General features: G+C 35.0%; 2 protein-coding genes across 4 annotated transcripts in view; both read right to left on the bottom strand.

The window, feature by feature from the left end:
* Positions 1-810: 810 nt before the first annotated feature.
* LOC115960178 (GATA transcription factor 24-like) lies at positions 811-8302 on the bottom strand. Of its 3 annotated transcripts, none has more exons than XM_031078944.1 (11): positions 7586-8302; positions 6108-6194; positions 5890-6023; positions 4750-4860; positions 4519-4633; positions 3472-3531; positions 2904-2969; positions 2742-2810; positions 1943-2020; positions 1373-1456; positions 811-1241 (listed from the first exon to the last, which is right to left on the bottom strand). In XM_031078944.1, the coding sequence occupies exons 1-10, from the start codon at positions 7910-7912 to the stop codon at positions 1376-1378; spliced, it is 1128 nt and encodes a 375-aa protein (XP_030934804.1). In that variant the 5' UTR covers positions 7913-8302; the 3' UTR covers positions 811-1241; positions 1373-1375. The 3 variants fall into 3 exon arrangements, with proteins under 3 accessions (XP_030934804.1, XP_030934803.1, XP_030934805.1); XM_031078943.1 differs by having other exon boundaries at positions 2742-2813; positions 7586-8301; XM_031078945.1 differs by having other exon boundaries at positions 1373-1441; positions 2742-2813; positions 7586-8301.
* Positions 8303-12981: 4679 nt separating this feature from the next.
* The window catches only part of LOC115959284 (GATA transcription factor 25), a 69112-nt gene continuing 63723 nt past the window's right edge, over positions 12982-18370 (bottom strand). Inside the window, exon 7 of the mRNA XM_031077637.1 lies at positions 12982-13577. Within this exon, the coding sequence (XP_030933497.1) occupies positions 13470-13577 (108 nt within the window). The 3' untranslated portion in view covers positions 12982-13469. The remainder of the gene's footprint in view (positions 13578-18370) is intronic.

Below are 18370 nucleotides of genomic sequence, written 5' to 3'. Positions count from 1 at the left end.
GGGTGGCGCCCCTGAGTCCCTGACCTGAAAAAAAAAAATATATATATATAATGATAATTTAAAAATTTTTATTTGTCTACCCTTCAATTTTATGCCAATAAAATTGAATTTTGTTCTCTAATTTGTTCTACATTCGGTAGATGAATGATTGCTTGATTGTATCAATTGAAAGAGATGTATCTTGTAACATTGATAATTAGACTATCATACAATGATTTCAAAATATGAAAACTCGAAGAAGACAATTGTAAATTTTATGTATTTGTATATTTTTTATTATTGTTGTCGTCAATATATAAAATTTTCTTTTTATTAGATGATATAATTTATGTTTCTTAAGAAACAGATTGACCTAATGCGCACTGGCTTGGACTTGCATCTTGTGACTTGTATCCATAAGGTCCTGTTATTATGTTCTAGTACAGGGTCATGGACAAAGCTGACATAATTTGTTTTCTGTTTCCAGATTCCCAAAAGTAAAGAAAGAAAAACACTTGAACATAACAGAAATGTCATTTCACATCTCTGACTCTCCCTTTCGGTAATCAAAGTTTCTTTCCGTCACTTTTTTGTAACCCACTACAGAATATTTATAAAAAAATTTCGCACCTCGGCTAATTTAGACTCAACAAGGGCACGTGGCTGAGTCCCATATCACCTCATGCTAAAGTACCTTTCTAATTCATATTCAGTTTCCGTGCCCAGACTCCCAACTTCTATAATAAAGAACGTGACGGAGGTGCTGACTCTGGGTACATTGGATGTATACCCATTAAACCTACATAAAATTATACTCCCATCAATAGCAACTGTCAAAGTATGGAAATTACCGGATCAATGCGTCTAAATGACTTGACCAGACCAATTATTGACATTCTCATTTTGTAGCTGAACTGAGGTTTGTTGAGATCAGAACATCACAAGCACTCGGTACATTTGACATGAATTAAATGTGAGAGGTGACATTAAATATACCGCAATCAGAACAGCCCTAACAAATAAATCACATACAGGTAAAAAGCACTCGAAACATTTCTCCTAACAACTCTAACACATGCAAGATCCCGGCACTTGTATCGACGCCAATAATTGCCAGGAATCTATGTCAGCTGAAAGCAACAGTGCATTCCTCCAGCCAGAAGATGATTTCGTTGCACTTGGAGTTCACATCATGGTTGTTTTTAGTCATGACAACTGAAGTCCCTAAAGGCCCCTCCTTTACAAGGATCACAATCTTAGGCCTGAAAGTAGCATGATCACATGAGAGAAATCAAATTGATATAGACCAACTAGTAAGACATGAGGGAACTAAACTGATACATCCTGACTAGCAGCCATATCTCTTACATCAATCAATTAACAAAATCATTACCTTCTAATCGAAGTTAGCAGGGATATCTATATCTGTATCTGAAGGATTAGGAAGCTCAACCAAAGGTTCCTGCAGATACCACAACTTCAACATGAAAATTGTATATCCAAAAACCCATATCAGAACCTCCCATGAATGATGTAACGATTATCAGAAGATTACATTCGAAAATTTTGAGATTTTATATCTGCAGTTACAAATTAAAATGCATTTATGTAAAAAAACGTGTACATTAGTATACCAATGATAGCTAAATAAATATATTATCTTCCTTCCGTTTCTTATCTGAAATCTTTGGTACAAATATGAGACTAACGGACAGAACAAATGGTGCCTCACTTCTTATGCGTTTGGATTTAGGGAAGTGTTGAGAATTAAATGGAAGATAGGTGAAAGTGATTACACGGGAAGTACTTCACCGTGGAAGTGAAGAAAACTGCAACAGCAGAACTTTGCACTAAGCCCACTTTTTATTTATCAACACTAGAGGCAGTGAGAAGTGGAGAACAGTATTTTGTAAATTTCTAGCTCAATGGTATTAACTCAAAAGCCAAGATATAGCTATTATACCTGCTCCTCATCATTAACTGAAGAATGGACAAGTCCCATGGGAAGATCCGAAAAATCTACAGCAGCGTCATGCAAATCCTGCACCACATGGAATTGAAAGTCACCATGGAAACAAATAAAATACAATTTAGGGTTGAAATAATAATTTGTGAGAGATGAGAAGGAAATTAGCCTGGGGTTAGATGTCTTAATATGCTGAACAAGATCTTTCGTCAAAAAAAAATGTTTCCACACAAGAGAGAGAGAGAGAGAGAGAGAGACATCGTTGTTTTAACAAGATAAACCATTTATTCTGAAGAACTCATGCAAGAAGAATTCTGTCCACCAAGTATCTGCCAAGACTTCTACTTTTTTGATAAACATAAAAACTGTAAGGAAATTATTAGGTTTTGTGCATGTGTGTGTGTAAGTCTTTTGTCTTTACTATTTTTATAATTTGCTTTAATATAAAGATTTTGAGGACTGACATTAGGGCCGCCTAACAAGTTCTTTACAAAATATACACAGCTGGTTACTAAAACATAAACATGGATTTCAAGGTATTTTTTAAATGCTATGGCTATTTGAACCCTACTCAAATCCTCACAGTAAGCTCAAATTGTTTTATTCACAAAAGAAACAGCATAACTGCAATCAGTAAAGAGCAAATTTCATATCATTGTACCAAATATAAAACAAACTAGTGCAGTTGATTAAAATGTTTCTTCAAGGCTATTAAGAACATAATTAGTCAAAGACATAAAAAAGGGACAATTGACTTCATTACTCTATTGCTTGCTCTCAGGGATCAAAAACATACTTCCTCATCAGGGTTAACAGAAGACTTATTGGTTCCTTCAGTGACAGGTTTAGAAGGGTCTTCAGGAGCTTCCTGCATTCACCATAAATTAGTTTAGATGCTTGAAACAAGCTTGTCCAATTCACTTATAATGTATTTGAAGCAGATAAGAAAATTTAATACTTGCTCATCCTGGTTGCCAGAGAATTCTCCATCTGTAATTGACGGTTTGACATCAACTGGGGTTTCCTGCAGATCCCGTTAAAGCCTTTAGGTAAATTGATCTTGGCAACAATAGCAACATAACAAATACCAGAAAATTAATTAAGCATTGTGTACAACAGACAAATCCTGATATACTAGGTAGACTCATTTAGCAATCTGGATGTCAGCAATTCCAAGCATAATAATGAACATAATAGGACGATCCATGCATTAGATTAGGCAGAGTAATACTACACAGAAATATCAGATTATGACAATGCACAAGCCTAGAATTGTACAACCCCCTACTTATCAAAAAAAGAATATTACAACCCCCCATCCCTAGGGAAAATAAAAATTAAAAGCACGAGGGGAAAATCATAAGTAAAAAACTCATTAAAAGAAAATGCTATGGGGTGCAACCCTAATACACAGGATGTATACACAAGGAAGAAGAAAATCATAAAACACAAAAATGGTATATGCTTCCAAACTTAAAGAAAATACATATTCTGGAGATATTGGGGTTCTTTCTTGTGGTACATACAGGTCCAACATGGTCCATGGAAACATTCCTTCCTCCCTTACTGAGATCCCTCAATGTTCCCTGTACATTCAAGAAAGTTGTGAGGAAAATTGACAAGAAAGTTGTGAGGGAAATAGACAAATTATACCAAAGGAAACGATACATCTCTGATAGCAAAACAGCAAAACTCAAGCTGAAGCCACACTTGGATAACAACAATACAAAATATATCTTATGCAATTATCTACTAAAGCTGAGGTACACCCTGACACTCACACAAGACACAACAGCCTATTTGAACTTGAGATTGTAAAGCTTAAGGAGGAGTTTGGCACATATGCATTCACACTGCTACCTCTTATTTTTAACAAAACTATTTTACTCAAAAAAAAAAAAAAAAAATGCAATGCACAAAAGCACTCCTCACAACCAGGAAAGTAAAAAAGAATAGATGACAAACTACAAAACATTTATTAACAAATGAATCAAGTAGAAGAGTCACCCAATGACAAAGAAAAGTAATAGAATCAATATTGAAACTATCTTTATCTACATATCATGAGTAAATAAATGAGCTGTTTAAAGTGTAATTTTCTATCAAATACAGAAGAGAACAGACCTTTGCACTAAATTCCTATTAGCTCACTATATAATCTCAAATCAGTAAAGCAACATTATCATTTATACCAAGAAAACCTCATAAGATTTCTTAAAAACAAGTAGTGCACCCAACTTCAATGTGGCATATTAGTAAGGTACAGAGATCTCGAGTTGGTTATACCACTCTCCTCAAATAACGACCCACAACTCTTCAACTCTTTGTAGCTACCACCTATAATAGCTATTGTGAAGAAGTTAATAAAACACACGCACATGCACACAGGAAATCAGGACCAAGTGTTCCATCAAACATGACATCAACTCCTACAAACCAAAGCATAACAATTCCAAGTCCAAATACATACAAAATGGCCCACTATGCAATCACACAGACCTACTTTGAATCACAGCAAGCACACTGATAGAACACAGCCAACACACTCCTTCAGAAAACAAAATAAAAGAAACCTTATTTGCCCACATTAGACCGCATGCATTACATAAAGTCCTCGGTCCAGCTGGCCCACGACGCATTGCAGGAGTATTATTTTCACTAACACCACAATGTTGACATCTGCGCAAACTGGAAATAAAAATTCCAGAAACAAGTGCAATGAACATAAAAGTTAGTACCACTAACAAATCATGGATTATTCAAAAGCTGAAATAAGCAACAACCAATATAAACCTGGAACTCACACAGATTCTGGATGAGGAGTACCATCTTGAAGGCAACTCTGAGGAGAATCCCAACTAGAAGCACCTGAATTTTCTTTTACAGATGCAAACTGTCCATTCTTGCGGTGCATCCTACCAGAATTATAACAAGGAGAGAGAATCATGCATCATTGACACTGACACCATTTTTACTGGTTTAAATAAGGATATACCTAAAATCTGAAATCACAAGTTAAAGTGCACTAGGGCAATAATAAATCAATTTTGCCACACCTACAATTTAGCACATTCTTCCTATAGTTTCATTTCTCATATTCATGCACCCATACTCGGCCAAAAAGCCAAAAACTGTGTGGGAAATACTAGAACATGTGGATATCAATGCAAAATCCCATCTATATATACTTTTAGAGGAAGAAATTTTGATGATTTTAAGAGATCTAACCATATACAGATGACATGATGTGTTTGAATCAACATTAAAGATGACAAGCCTTGTGGATATGAACCAGCATCCAATTAATAGACAATGTCATTTCTTCTGTAAAATGCTAAAGTACACTCGCACAGAGAAATATAACGCACAAAAATTTTGGTTGTATGACTTGTTTAAATGTTGTGCCCAGGATATTGCTTAATCCAATATAGTTACACAGATAAATTATTACTAAACAAAGAAGAAAAAACGGTACTTCTGCATTGCAAAATTGCATAGTTATATTCCTTAAATTTCTAAAACCAATGGGGGAGCTAGATGGAAAAAATTCTTGAAGTGATTAGTGGCAAACCTCAGCCACTAGATTTCAAATAACAAAAAATCTCTGATGAATCACAGAAGGCGATTAAACAAGCAGTTGGCACCAATAGAGTAAAAAATCATCCTCAAAACTAAAATTTTTCTTTCCATCCATCTAAAACTTCTGTATTGCCCAAGAACAAAAACTAAAGCTTAATACTTTCTTTTAGATAAAAGAACGCATACCATCATTTTCCTTTATTTATTTCTTTTAAATATATCAAATGTATTATTACCATGCATGAAAACCCAAATGGGTATTTTCTCAACATAACCAAAGAAGAAATACCTTAATTCCAAATGGTCAAACTATTAAAGCATTAATTACAGATAAAAATGAAAAACCAAATACAAATTCATCTCACCTCTGTGCAACTTCTTTTCGAACAGTGTACCGAATTTTTTTGTCAAAACATCTCTCTTTCCGTTTTTCACGAAACCTAACCAAGGATGCTATTCTTCGTGAAAGATTTGAGCGCTTTGGGGTTTCACCTACACCCTACACATAGTGGCCCGACAACTCATGAGAATAGGCACAGAAAATGCAACTTCTTGCTTTCTATAATTTCAAATTTTGTGGTACCCTGTTATTTTGATTAAAAGGTACTTCAATTGTAGGCACACCAGTTGGTACATCGCGTCCACCTAGAAGCAAGAGCACTGCTTGTACCTGTTGCACATGACACAATGCAAAAAACCCAGGCATCCTTCAAAACGGGCACACTCCAAAACCAGCAAAGTCATTTGAAGAGATTGTGGTGTGTGTGTGTGTATAAGAAAGTGACTTGACCAGTTGATAACAAGAAAAAAAAAAGGAAAAATACAACATACATTAAGATTTGGATTAAGGGCAACAATATAACATACTACAGTACCCAATCATAATAATTATGTGTGTTTCAAAAGTAAAACTTCCACAAAAATAAGATGAAAACATATCAGGGACGATCAGGTTTTAAATATTAAAAACCATTCTACAGTTTTCTACTTTCCAATGTATACATCCACAAAATCACCAAGTTGACTAGGGACTTGAAAACAAGATGACATTAACAAACACAGAATTCTGCTTGCGAGAAAAGAAAACAGTAAGAATATACCAAAAAAGTCGTATAACTTCTAAAATAATATTAATAAATAGACAACCTATCAAATCCAAACAAATAATATATAACAGTGGTCATTAATTACCAATAAATTCCCTAAATTTCCAAGGAATTATTAGGTACTCCTGGATTACATTTGATGTGATACTCCAAGATAATAAAAGCAGGCCACCTAATACAAAAAATGACATAAGAAAAGTCATGTGAATAAGAAAGATTTTTGTAATAGGCAGCTAGCTTTTTTTGCCACGGTACTCTTAAGAGTACCTAATAATTATCTGAAAAATTCCCTAGTAACTATTAGGTACTCCTAGAGTACAAATAACGTATTGACGGGTACTCCAATTTTATTTTATATATACACACACAAACATGCTAAAAAATAAAAATAAAAATAAACCACATAATGTGAAAAATGAGATAAAACCCTTAGTCCCAAATTTTTGGAGTCGGCTATAAATCCTCAAGAAAACTAATTACGGTTAGCCGCATGTATTCTTTTCCTTCATTCTATTATATCGGAGTTCATAACCTTTGTTACTTCCTTAATTGACATGTTCTTTTCAACTACTTCTACTAATGTTATTTTTTGTCTTTCTCTACCTCTTTCATTCCCTCAACTTCATCATCTCTCTTTCTCACTTGTCCATTAATTGCTCTACTATTCACATGATCAATCCAGAAGTATCTAATACTTTCCAAAATCCCCCATTGTCGTTTTGTTGTCAGGACCGCCTTCCATTAATCTCAAGTCTTTAACTTAAAAAACCAAATAAATTCCAAAAACATTAAATACAATTATCAAATCCAATATTCCCATATTTCAAAAAAAAAAAAAATCAATGAACTCAAAAAAATTGTTCTCAATATCATCTCCACCTAAAATTCATAACAAAACTAAAACAAAACCATAATCAAATTACTCTCAGATAGAGAAAGAGATAGACATATATACCTTTTCAGGCGTGACAGCAGGGAACACGTAGACCTCACCTTCGAAAGAAAGAGTAAGCTCACTCGTCCGAGACGCCATAACCACTCCTCCACCAACACCTCCACCACAGCCACCACCACCACCACCACCACCAACTCCAACTCCATACTCCGCAACGCTAACCGAATTCACGTGAGCATCTTCCAAGTCATCCATAGCATCATCACCACCACCACCACCATCTTCGTACTCACCTTCATCATCATCGTCAAGCGGTATCGGTCCCCGCACCGCCACGTGGTCCCCATACGGACGCGCCTGCAAAGGCTGTGGATTCGCTGCCGCCATAATTATCTACCTAATCAAAACCTTTATTTTTACTATACAAATCCAAAAGTTCCAAACCCTAAGTTCTCAACCTGTTCCATCGAAGAAGAAACATGGTTTTTTTTTTTTTTTTGGTCACTTCAATAAAAAAAAAAAGCCAAAAAAAGCCAAAAAAAACCCTAACCCTAAGAATTGAGAATTCGTGAGCTGAGCTCGAAGAATAAAAAGAAGCTTCGAAAGAATAACGATCAAAAAAATAAATACCCTGAAATAGCTAAGAATTGCAGGGTGTGCCCCTGTGTTTCCTTGAAGAGGCTCAATTGGGTAAATAAAATTTTCTTTTTTTCTTTTTTTCCTTTTGGGAAATGAAAGAGAATGTGATTTATGTGACGGCTTGTCGAGGATTATTTTTTTACTTTCTATTTATATATAAATAGGTTGGGTTCTGTTTGTGTGTTGCGCGTGTGTATGGGGGTGAAATTATGTTTCACGTGGATGTGGGGCCCACTGGAAAGTTGGAAATGGAAGGAGTTTGTAAGTGTGATCTGACGGGTGTGGGATATTGGGATTGGGATTGGGATTTTTGGAGTGTGTTTGATGTTCCCGACAGAACAAAAGGAAGGAAAAAGAGAGGGGATAGGGTCTGTCCATTTAAGGAATGAGATATATATCATGGACTTGAGTTTTCATCCAAAATAATTTTAGTGCTTGTAACTGTGGTTGGAGGATTTTTTTTTTTTTTTTTTGGATAAGGGTTGCTATAAATAGTGTAATCCAATGATTTATAGTGGTGGCATGCTATAAATAAATAAAAAGTGAGATGTAGAAAAAAAGCATAGTTTTAAAAGTCAATATGTTAAAAGAACCATTTTTACTCTACTCTTAGTTTTTGATTTTTACCCGTTTTGGCATGTTTTTTTTTTTTTAATTGGTTTTAGGGGTTTTGTTTTTATCATACTAAATTAGTGATCAATTCTTGATTAAACTGATTCAATCGGCCAGTCTAATCTGTTTTTAAAACTATGAAAAACTATTATTGGTATAGAAAAATGTCTAATAATTATTTGATTAAATTATTAGTGCATGTTTGGAAATATACTTATAAGCCAGCTTATTGCTTATTTATCTTACTATTTGTAGATTCCAAATGAGTCACTTACTTATTTTATATAACTTTTATTTTATGTCTATAGTATTAGTATTGCTAGCCAAAACCTAGATAAAATGTTCTCAAATAGAAACTTAGCTTCATGCACTTTTTATAAGTACTTGGAAGAAAAAAAGCACTATAATAATGTTACGTTGATCTTTGATGGTGAATCAATGCTTGCACAATGTCCTAATGTTGAAGACTTTCTATTGGTTGAACTATGGATACATTGAACAAACAAGAAAGCTAAAGTGGTGCCTATATGACATTATCTTAGAGAGTTGTGCCAATATCACATAATTGGGCACAACTTTATGCTACAATTTGCCATATGACGAGTTGTAATTAACAAAAATGTGTCAGTGAGCTATGTGAGGATGCACTTTTGATAATCACAACTCGTCTTGTGGTGAGTTGTGGCACAAAGTTGTGCTCAATTAGCATAATTCTATCTTAGACACTTTGATGCCTAGTTAGTGTCTGTATTTTAGGAGTATAGGTACGATGTTACGTGATAGGTTTCTCATACCTTGCTCTACTTGAGATTGTGAAAATTTATAGACACTGGGATGACATTGTATACTCATTCATTTTAATAGTTATATTGGTGATGGCTGAGGTGAGCATCAATTGGTTGTCTCTTCTCTCACTTCCAATTTGATTTGATCTACTGGTAGTTAGAATTCAAGTAGGCTAGCTAATTATGTCCGAGTGGTTGATTGGAAATTCTTGGGATGCCATTGTGAGCAAAATCAATGGATGTTTCTTTATTGATGGCATAGATCTTGGCCATGAGACTATTTTCCCTATGGATATAGATCATGTCATCTAAGGACTACACCCATATTGAATGGCCACCCTTCTGCTGAACACAAGCATTAGGTTATTTTTTCTTATAATTCGCACGCCTTGATTAGTGATTGAGACTGAACACAAGCATTAGGTCATTTTTTCTAATAACCTGCACGCCTTGACTAGTGATTGAGACTAGATCGTCTGTTTATGTTCGCCTATACACGAACAATAGACAAGGACCCTAGACGATCTATTCCTTATCGAACTTGATTATTATGAGGTCACTTCAATTTTTTATGTTGTTTTTTTAAAACATAAATTTATTACTCTTCCTAGTTCCTTGTTGGCTAATGAGGATGTCACCATGCTTGATACCCAATTTATTGTATACCTTGATGAAAAAGCACAAAAACATCATGAAGAAAAATTTATCAAGCTTTTCACATAAAATTATGAAAAATAAAAATTTAATGTTAATGTTATTAATCCACATAGTATTATTTATAACATGCTCATAATTATTGAAGTAACATGTTAATGAACACTACAGACTAGTGATAATAACAAAACCATATAAAAATGATATATTAGAGCAACCACATCAGTTGGTGCAAATTTTCCGTCTATTTTGAAAGAAAAAACCTACTTTTTCTATTTTACACATCTACTTTTACAAAATACTCACATCAGTTTATCTATTCTACACATTTATTCAATAAAATATTAATTTTTTTTACATTTTTTTATTATTTCCTTTCCTCTGGAACAAACTCACAAACTCATATTCTCCGTCGAACTACAAACCCAAAATCACCCACACCCAGCAACCAGCCACCATCAATGATCAAATAGAACAAACCCGTTGGAATTATCGGTGTTCACTGAGTCAAGGTCTTGGATCACCGAATCATGGTCTGTCGAGAAAGCTGATCTTTTTCATGTGATTAAAGATGAGAGAGGCTGATCGGAATCATGGTCCGTCGTTTCATGGTTTGTTGGAATCACCATTGTATTTGATCGGAGAGACTGATCGGCTTTGAGAGAAAGTTGATCGGTGAGAGTGAGGTGAGAAAGGAAATGAGAAAAAGAGAGTGAGGTGAGCCAGAGGTAGAGAGAGGAGAGAGAGAGAAAAAAGAATAAAAAAGTTATTTACATGGTGAACAGTAACCGTGCATATATACATTATTACTGTTCATTTACACGATCATGATTTATATTTGCATATTTTTACAAAGACTGATATGGGTGTTTTATGAATTAAAATATGTAAAATTGATCATTTTTTCTATTTTAGGAGATTATAAATGAGCTATGTGGTTAATATTACTCACATTTTTGTCTCTTTTAACACTACAAATTTATTTTTGGTAGTTCAAGCGACAGCCAGAACTTTGATCGGTGGACTGGTCAAGTGTTTTTCCGGGTTTGTTTGGACAGATTTGGACGCCAGCCGACCAAATCTGTTACCAGCTTTTTGTGAAGGTTTGGATAAGAATTTTATATAAAATTAAAAAAAAAAATCATTACTTTAGAAAAAGAAATTATTATTTAATCAAAAGGTGCTAGATTTTTTTTTTTTTTTTTTTTTGGAGAATAAAAAAAGGTGCTGGATTAATAGTAAAATGAATGAAGTCAGGGAATGTAATTATATGAAGACAACAGAGTCAAAGATAATGATATTATGGTGTTTCGTGCCTCGATTTTCCAAGTTTAATTGTCAGGAGACTATAGTCAAAGTGGGAAGAGAAAAATGGAAGAAGGAACAGGAACAAATAGTAGCCTAAAGCTGTAGTAGTCGTAGGCACTAGGCAGTAGGCACTACATAGGCAGATTTTTATTTTTATTTTTATTTTTGAGAAAAACATAGGCAGATGTTTGTGCTAATATCGCGATTAAACTTGCACAACAACTATTAAGTATAATCCACATTGAAAATTAGAAAGCAAATACATAATATAATTGTATTTTTTTTGTGTTTGAGAATCAATATAATTGTAGTATTAACAATGATGGTATCCATCTGGTTAATTAGGAGTTTAATAACAATAATAAAATTAAAAACTAGCATCACAGGTGTGCATCAAATTTAGAAGCCCCAATAAAATAAATTCAACTACTTCATGATAAAATTCTAGCCACAAGATAAAGGTTACTTAGTCTTTTTTTTTTTTTTTTTTTATGAATAAGTAATGCTTATTTTATATGTGAAATAGAATATTCTAAAAAAAGAAAAAAAGATAGGAAAAGTTAATATATGAAATAGAAAACAAAAACTAATGAGTTTCACCTGTTCGAGACTCCAACAAGTGACACACTTTTCCCTCATTGCCTAGTTCAGCTTATTTGAAGAGAAAATGGAAATGTTGAAGAAGTTGTCGCATTCATACAAATTAAAGTTTTCAACTAATCATCAATATTTTTTTTTAAAAAATTTTTAAAATCCACTTACCATGATAAAAAAGGATTTGGATAGAAACGTTCCATTTTACAGGAACTATAGTTTGCATTAATTTTCCAAGAAAATAGACAGCTTAGTTTGATCTTTTGAGACAAATTGAGCATCTTTTGAGACAAATTGAGCATCTTTTGAGACAAATAGAGCAACTCCCGCTATCGGGTGGAATCGCACAAGATAGATGAAATTGGTCAAGTGGTCTTACTTGAAGATGTGAGATTGCACATGTTTATGGATTGAACGAGATTCAAGCTATGTGTGAAAAAAGTTGAATTTGCCATAAGTGTGAAGGTAAGCGTCTTGAGAGTAAGAATGTATGTAGTATTACCATTCCTCTCAGGCAAAAGTAGTTCTTCTCCTCAGTCTCTACTTTTCTATTTTTTACTAATGTAGCGAGGAGACAAATTAAATAGCCCTTCAAATTATAAACCAGATTACTAGAATTCAACCATGTAATTTGTCGGGATTTATTTGGGGACTTCAAAAGAGATTAATTTAATTCATTTTGAAACTCTTAATTCCATGTGAATTACAATAGTGAAACGTTTTTAAATTTCTAAAATCGTGAGTTTGCATAGGTCGCTAAGGCATAAGATAGGCCATCTACGATTTCATTCATCTAAAACCGAGCATTTTCCGCTTAAAATTGTGGCCCAAACGTACCCTAGATATAAAATTAGAGCAATACTAGGGTGACAAATAAAAAGTATAGAAACTACGCAATATGAAAGAATATCCAAAACTTGGGTTATCATTGTTCAAACTCAAAGAAAACTATGCTTTGACCATGGGGAACGACAATGACCAACTCATATTTGGAGAAATTTTTGATCTGCTAACACTAAACCAATCACATAGACAACTAAATGTTTCATTAAAAAGATTTGAGGAGGAGAAGAAAATGCCATAGATTTTCACCAAACTGTACTATTGGGGTGGAGTTATGGTATACAAATTACCAATATTATGGCTTCATGACAGTATAAGATGGATCCATTTAGAGATAGTCCGTTCATAGTCCCAAGATATAAAAGGAGATGACCCCTTTGTATTGATGAAGGCACTATTACATCTGTACATTGGATAGGATGGACAAGACAAAAGGAATTACCAGAAGACCTACTTGAATGATGCCAGAGGCAACTGCTATGACCTCCTCTGTAAAGATAACTCGCAATTCAGTGCTCAGCCATCAAAGCTGAGTTATCACCGTTAGAGCAAGTAATGAGATTGTTGTTTGCATGAATGGCAGGTCCACAGTCTGAATCATTAGCTTCACCTTCGACCTAATCAAAGAATAAAAATGCCAAAAACAAAAGACATTAAAATTACTGGGAATATGAAACGAATGTAAACAGAATAATACCTAGAGCATGATATTAAAACACTAGTCATATAAGTATTACCTGCTCAGCCGTTGCCATAGAATGATCCTGAGTTTTCTTGGAGAGATCCCTCAATGTACCCCGTGGCAGCTCCAGAATTTTTTTCCAAGGTAGTCATTAAGAAACTTAAATTATACAATATTTAATAAAAAAGATAACTATATCTCATTATCAATGTTGCAAGCTATATGTAAGAACCAGATTTGAGTCCCTAACCCAGACGATGGATGAACCTAGGCCCAAAAAGCCCAAAACAATAAATTTGTAGAGAGTGGGTTGGAAAACTGGGTTCAAATGAGCTGGAAAAACAAATAAAGTGAACTCAATTGACAAGAACAGGAAAGTAGATTGAATTGATCCAAAGAAAATCATCCTCGACAAAGTTTGAGGAAGTCAGTTCTTATATATCTCTTACAAGTTTGTTCACAAAGTTAATTCCTGATTGCTACAGTGTTTCCCTCTTGATTTCTCGATCCTTTCTTCATGGAGGGTCTCTTCTATTATATAGTTCTCCTTAGACAATCTTGGCCCTTCACTTGTTGATAATCTAAGCCACCACATGAGTGCTTGTCCCATTGGACACCCTCTCAGTCCCCCTGTGCGTTGGGGTAGCCAATGCAACACTGTTCAGGAGTCTTCTCCACATTAATGCAGCCAGAAAGTTAGCTGTAGACCATTCAATGCGGTGGTAGCAGCTTTCCCCTTAGATATTTTAGGACACCTCTCTGTCCTATGTTCCTATATATAGTGCTTATCCGTATCAACAAAGTGTTCCTAGGTCGTTCTCTCGGACGGCCGACCACCTCTACGGACCTCGGCCTTGGTTAGCCAAAACCAAAAGCCTATTCAATTGTATCTCTTTCACAGAGTCACTAAATTACATGCCAATCCTTCTGTAAAAAAATATTTTGAGGCTGCTAGATTTATCCATTTCACTTGGTACTCACATGCCCAACACGTATCTATAGTACTATTTAAGGGTATTGCCCTATTTGGGATCGTCTATTTAGATGCCCAAAATACCCCCAAATTCATCCGTTTCTAAGGCTTAAATCATAGGGTTAGACATGTAAAATTAGTATTTCGAAAACACCTAATTTTTAGCTAAATTTATAATTAAAAAAAAAAAAAAAACAGTTTTTTCTCCCAGCTCCACATTTCTCTCTCACGTTAGTTGTCAAGTACTAATACAACTTCTTCTTTTAGAAAAAATATAAAAAAATAAAACTGTTTTTTCCTTTTTCCACAAACTTACCATTTTTTTTTATCGCTAAACTGTTTTTATCCCGCCTCCACATTTCTCTCTCGCATTAGTGCACAAACTTGAGGTAGCTATGGTGGGGGGATAAACCAACTTTATCAATGAAAGAATTGAAACAACAATTCAATTGTGAAATTGATAACAATGGGGATTTAAGGTTCCTCACCTACATCTCAAACTAAATAAACAGCAATTACATTCACAATAAAGTACAAGAGTAAAAAAAATGAATGATAAAATTACTGAGATCATAAAGCCCAAACAAATAACAGACCCCCCATCAATCTTAGATTTCTTGAGGAAGTTCATATCATAGCTATGATATAGAATCCTTATCGATCCCTACATTTCTTTGCAAAATCAAGTACTCAACTGAATTAAATAAACAATAAAAAAGAATCCAAACTAATGAACAAGACCCAATCAAACCTCAATTAATTCCTAAACAGACAAGCAAATTAACTAAAAAAAAAATCCATTTTCACTACAAAACTTACTACATCATATAGATTAAAAAAAAAACCATTAGTTAATAAAACAAAATTAAACCTCTAATTTCCCATGTCAAAAAGAAAACCAATTTTGTTAATTTCGACCAAATTTCCCAATCATATTGTATTCTAATCACAAATTATCAAATTCCAACCACACAAAGCTAATCAATAACTAAAAAACAACATTTTTTAGACAACATCATAGCCGAGTTTATGTACCAAAATATGCAGAGTGAGAGATGTTAAAGATAATAGAAATGTGAATTCAATAAACTAATACATCACAACCCCAATAACTTTTCATATTGTTATGGGCTGATAAGCAGGCAAAGCCAAGAAATGTACTTTAAAGTTTAACCAAAAAAAAAAATTGTTTAAATTAAAGTTTAACTAGAAAGATATGACATTTTCTTTAAAACCAAAACTGTTTTCAGTAATCACTGAAGCAACTTAGATTAATAATTTTAAGGATCTTAACCTTAATAAGATGTGTAGAACTAACAAAAATTAAGAAACACTAAATTAAGAGGAAATTACCTGGCCAAAATTGGGAATTAAGCCCATTTTCCTAACTATATAGTTAGTAGGCACGGTTTCAAAAGTATCTATTTTTCTAACATCTTGAGTGTCAAAAACTCGATTTTTGGCTATAAATCGAGTCTCAAAGACTCAGTTTTTATGGTCTGATCACGTCTGATGTGGCATTTTTTCCACGTAATGTCCACCTGGAAATTGATTTATAATTAAAACAGCCTTTACACCTTCTCATCAGAGAGAGAAAAAAAAAAAAAAGAGACAGAAACATGGGTTGTAGTTAGTCGAAGATGGAGATCGGAGTGGGTGGCTTCAGATCGGTGTGGGACCATGGGTGGGTGGCTTTAGCTCGGCGTGGGTCGTGGGGCCGATATGGCGAGAACTCGGTTCGTCACATCTCGGATCTTGCAGTGTTGTCCTATGGAGGAGGAGGAGGAGAGCTTGGTTGATGACGGTGAGGAGGAGGAATTGTGGCGGACTTGGCAGAGAGCTTCGACGAGCTTTGTGGAGTAGTTTCTTTGCTCCAATTCGGATCTCCATCTGATCGTCTCGGGTTTTGTATCCGATTTAGGATCTCGCGTCTCGATTTTTCTACGCTTTGTTCACTTCAACTCTTCTTCTATGTTGAAATTCGGGTTCGAGATCGAAGACTCCATTGAAGAAAACAATTTCACAATATACCTCAGATTCTTTCTCTCTCTGATCTGATTTGGGTTTTCTTAAAAAAAAAATTTGAGTATTTTTAGGAATGGCTTGTACATGACTTAGACTTAAATTTTTTTTGGCTTATAAATCAAGTCTTAGAGACTCGGTTTCCAAGTGGACACCACGTGGAAGAAACGCCAAATCAGAACACTGAAATTGAGTCTTTGAGACTCAATTTATAAGCTCAAAATCGAGTCTCTTAGACTCGAGATGTTAGTAAAAAATATAGTTTTATAATAGTACCTACTAATTATATTGTTTGGAAATCAGTGTTAATTCCCAATTTTGTCTAAATTACCTGTGCAAGATATTGTGACTGTGGCAAAAAGCAAAACCCTCTCTCTCGACCTTTTGAGTTTTGACAAAGGAATAGAGTCACAGACGCACAAAGAATAATAAGAGAGAGAAAGAGAGAAATAGAAGCAATCGGAGACAACACTTCATTGTTGATCTCTTTCTTTCTCTCTCTCTCTCTCTGATTTCCAAATTTAAGATTTAAAAACTGAGTTTGGCTTATGTGAGGGATTCCAATTTATAACTATATGGGGAAAGCAGGGATGGGGCGTGGCCTCGGGTTTTTGACTGTTGCTCAACTCAACGGTAGCATTTTTTGAAATTCAAATGGGAGAGTTGGACTCAGATCACTGTTCAACGATATGGGGGCTATACTCATTTTAATTGGGCCCATTATTATTAAAAATTAAAAACTGAAATAAATGATAATATTTTCTATCCCACTAAAAAAAAAAAAAACTAAATATATTAGTATATATGTATATATATGTAGGGCGTAAATGATTTATGGGCCAAGCCGAGGAGGATTATGGCCCAAGTTCAACAAAATAGCCTTTGGGTACCGCCGAGGGTAGTTCAGTCCTCGACAGACCCAAAGTTCCCCCTCGTAAAGAATGGTAAAAATGGTATAAAACTGAAACTCGGAAAAAAGATCTAAAATATCCGGGGAAAGCTGCTGTTATTATCATTTAATGTTCTGAACCTGACAGGGCCGCATTCTTTGGCTTTTACAACCACCCCCAACGACTTTGGGGGATAGACTGATGGGACAAGTATCAGCCTTGGAAAGATTGACCCTACACGTGGATGAAGGATAAATGGATACAGGCGAGTATAAAAGGAAAACGAAGGAACCTTGGGAGGGGGCTGGGAAAAATGGCCAAGAAACGAGAGCCTCCCAGCCCACCTCCATGAGAAGTACTCTAGGGGTGACGATCCTTTAACCTTGTATGAACCCCCTGAAAAACCCACCGCCTATCGATCAAGGCCTAGCCTTTCAAACCCACGCTCTACAAATGATATTGTTAGGGCCGTTTTACGTGCGAACCCGAAACTGTTACGGTCCGCCACGAATCGTGTCCCTACAATTGGCGCCGTCTGTGGGGAAGGCTTGCGTGTTGGCGCAGGTGGTAGGTCGAAACAGTTCCTCTGATATTTCTAACCGTTGGTTATAGAGTTCAAGTATAAAATCTCACTAGAGGCTACGTTTCTTGACGAGGGGCTTAGCTGAAGAACTAACTCCCCTAAAAGCTAAAGCTCCTCGTATAGAACAAACTAGGCGCTTGGTAACGTTAACCGTATAGATAAACTCGAGGGGCTTGGCTGAAAAGTTAACTCTCCTAGAGCTAAAGGCAAGCCAAGGCCCCATGCAAAGAGAAAACTAGGTTTTGGACAGAACCAAGGCA

Source organism: Quercus lobata, chromosome 9 (genome assembly GCF_001633185.2).
Source record: "Quercus lobata isolate SW786 chromosome 9, ValleyOak3.0 Primary Assembly, whole genome shotgun sequence".
In the NCBI taxonomy this organism is placed as follows: domain Eukaryota; kingdom Viridiplantae; phylum Streptophyta; class Magnoliopsida; order Fagales; family Fagaceae; genus Quercus; species Quercus lobata.
Note: the sequence above shows the minus strand (reverse complement) of the source record. Positions and strands in the feature narration are given on the sequence as shown.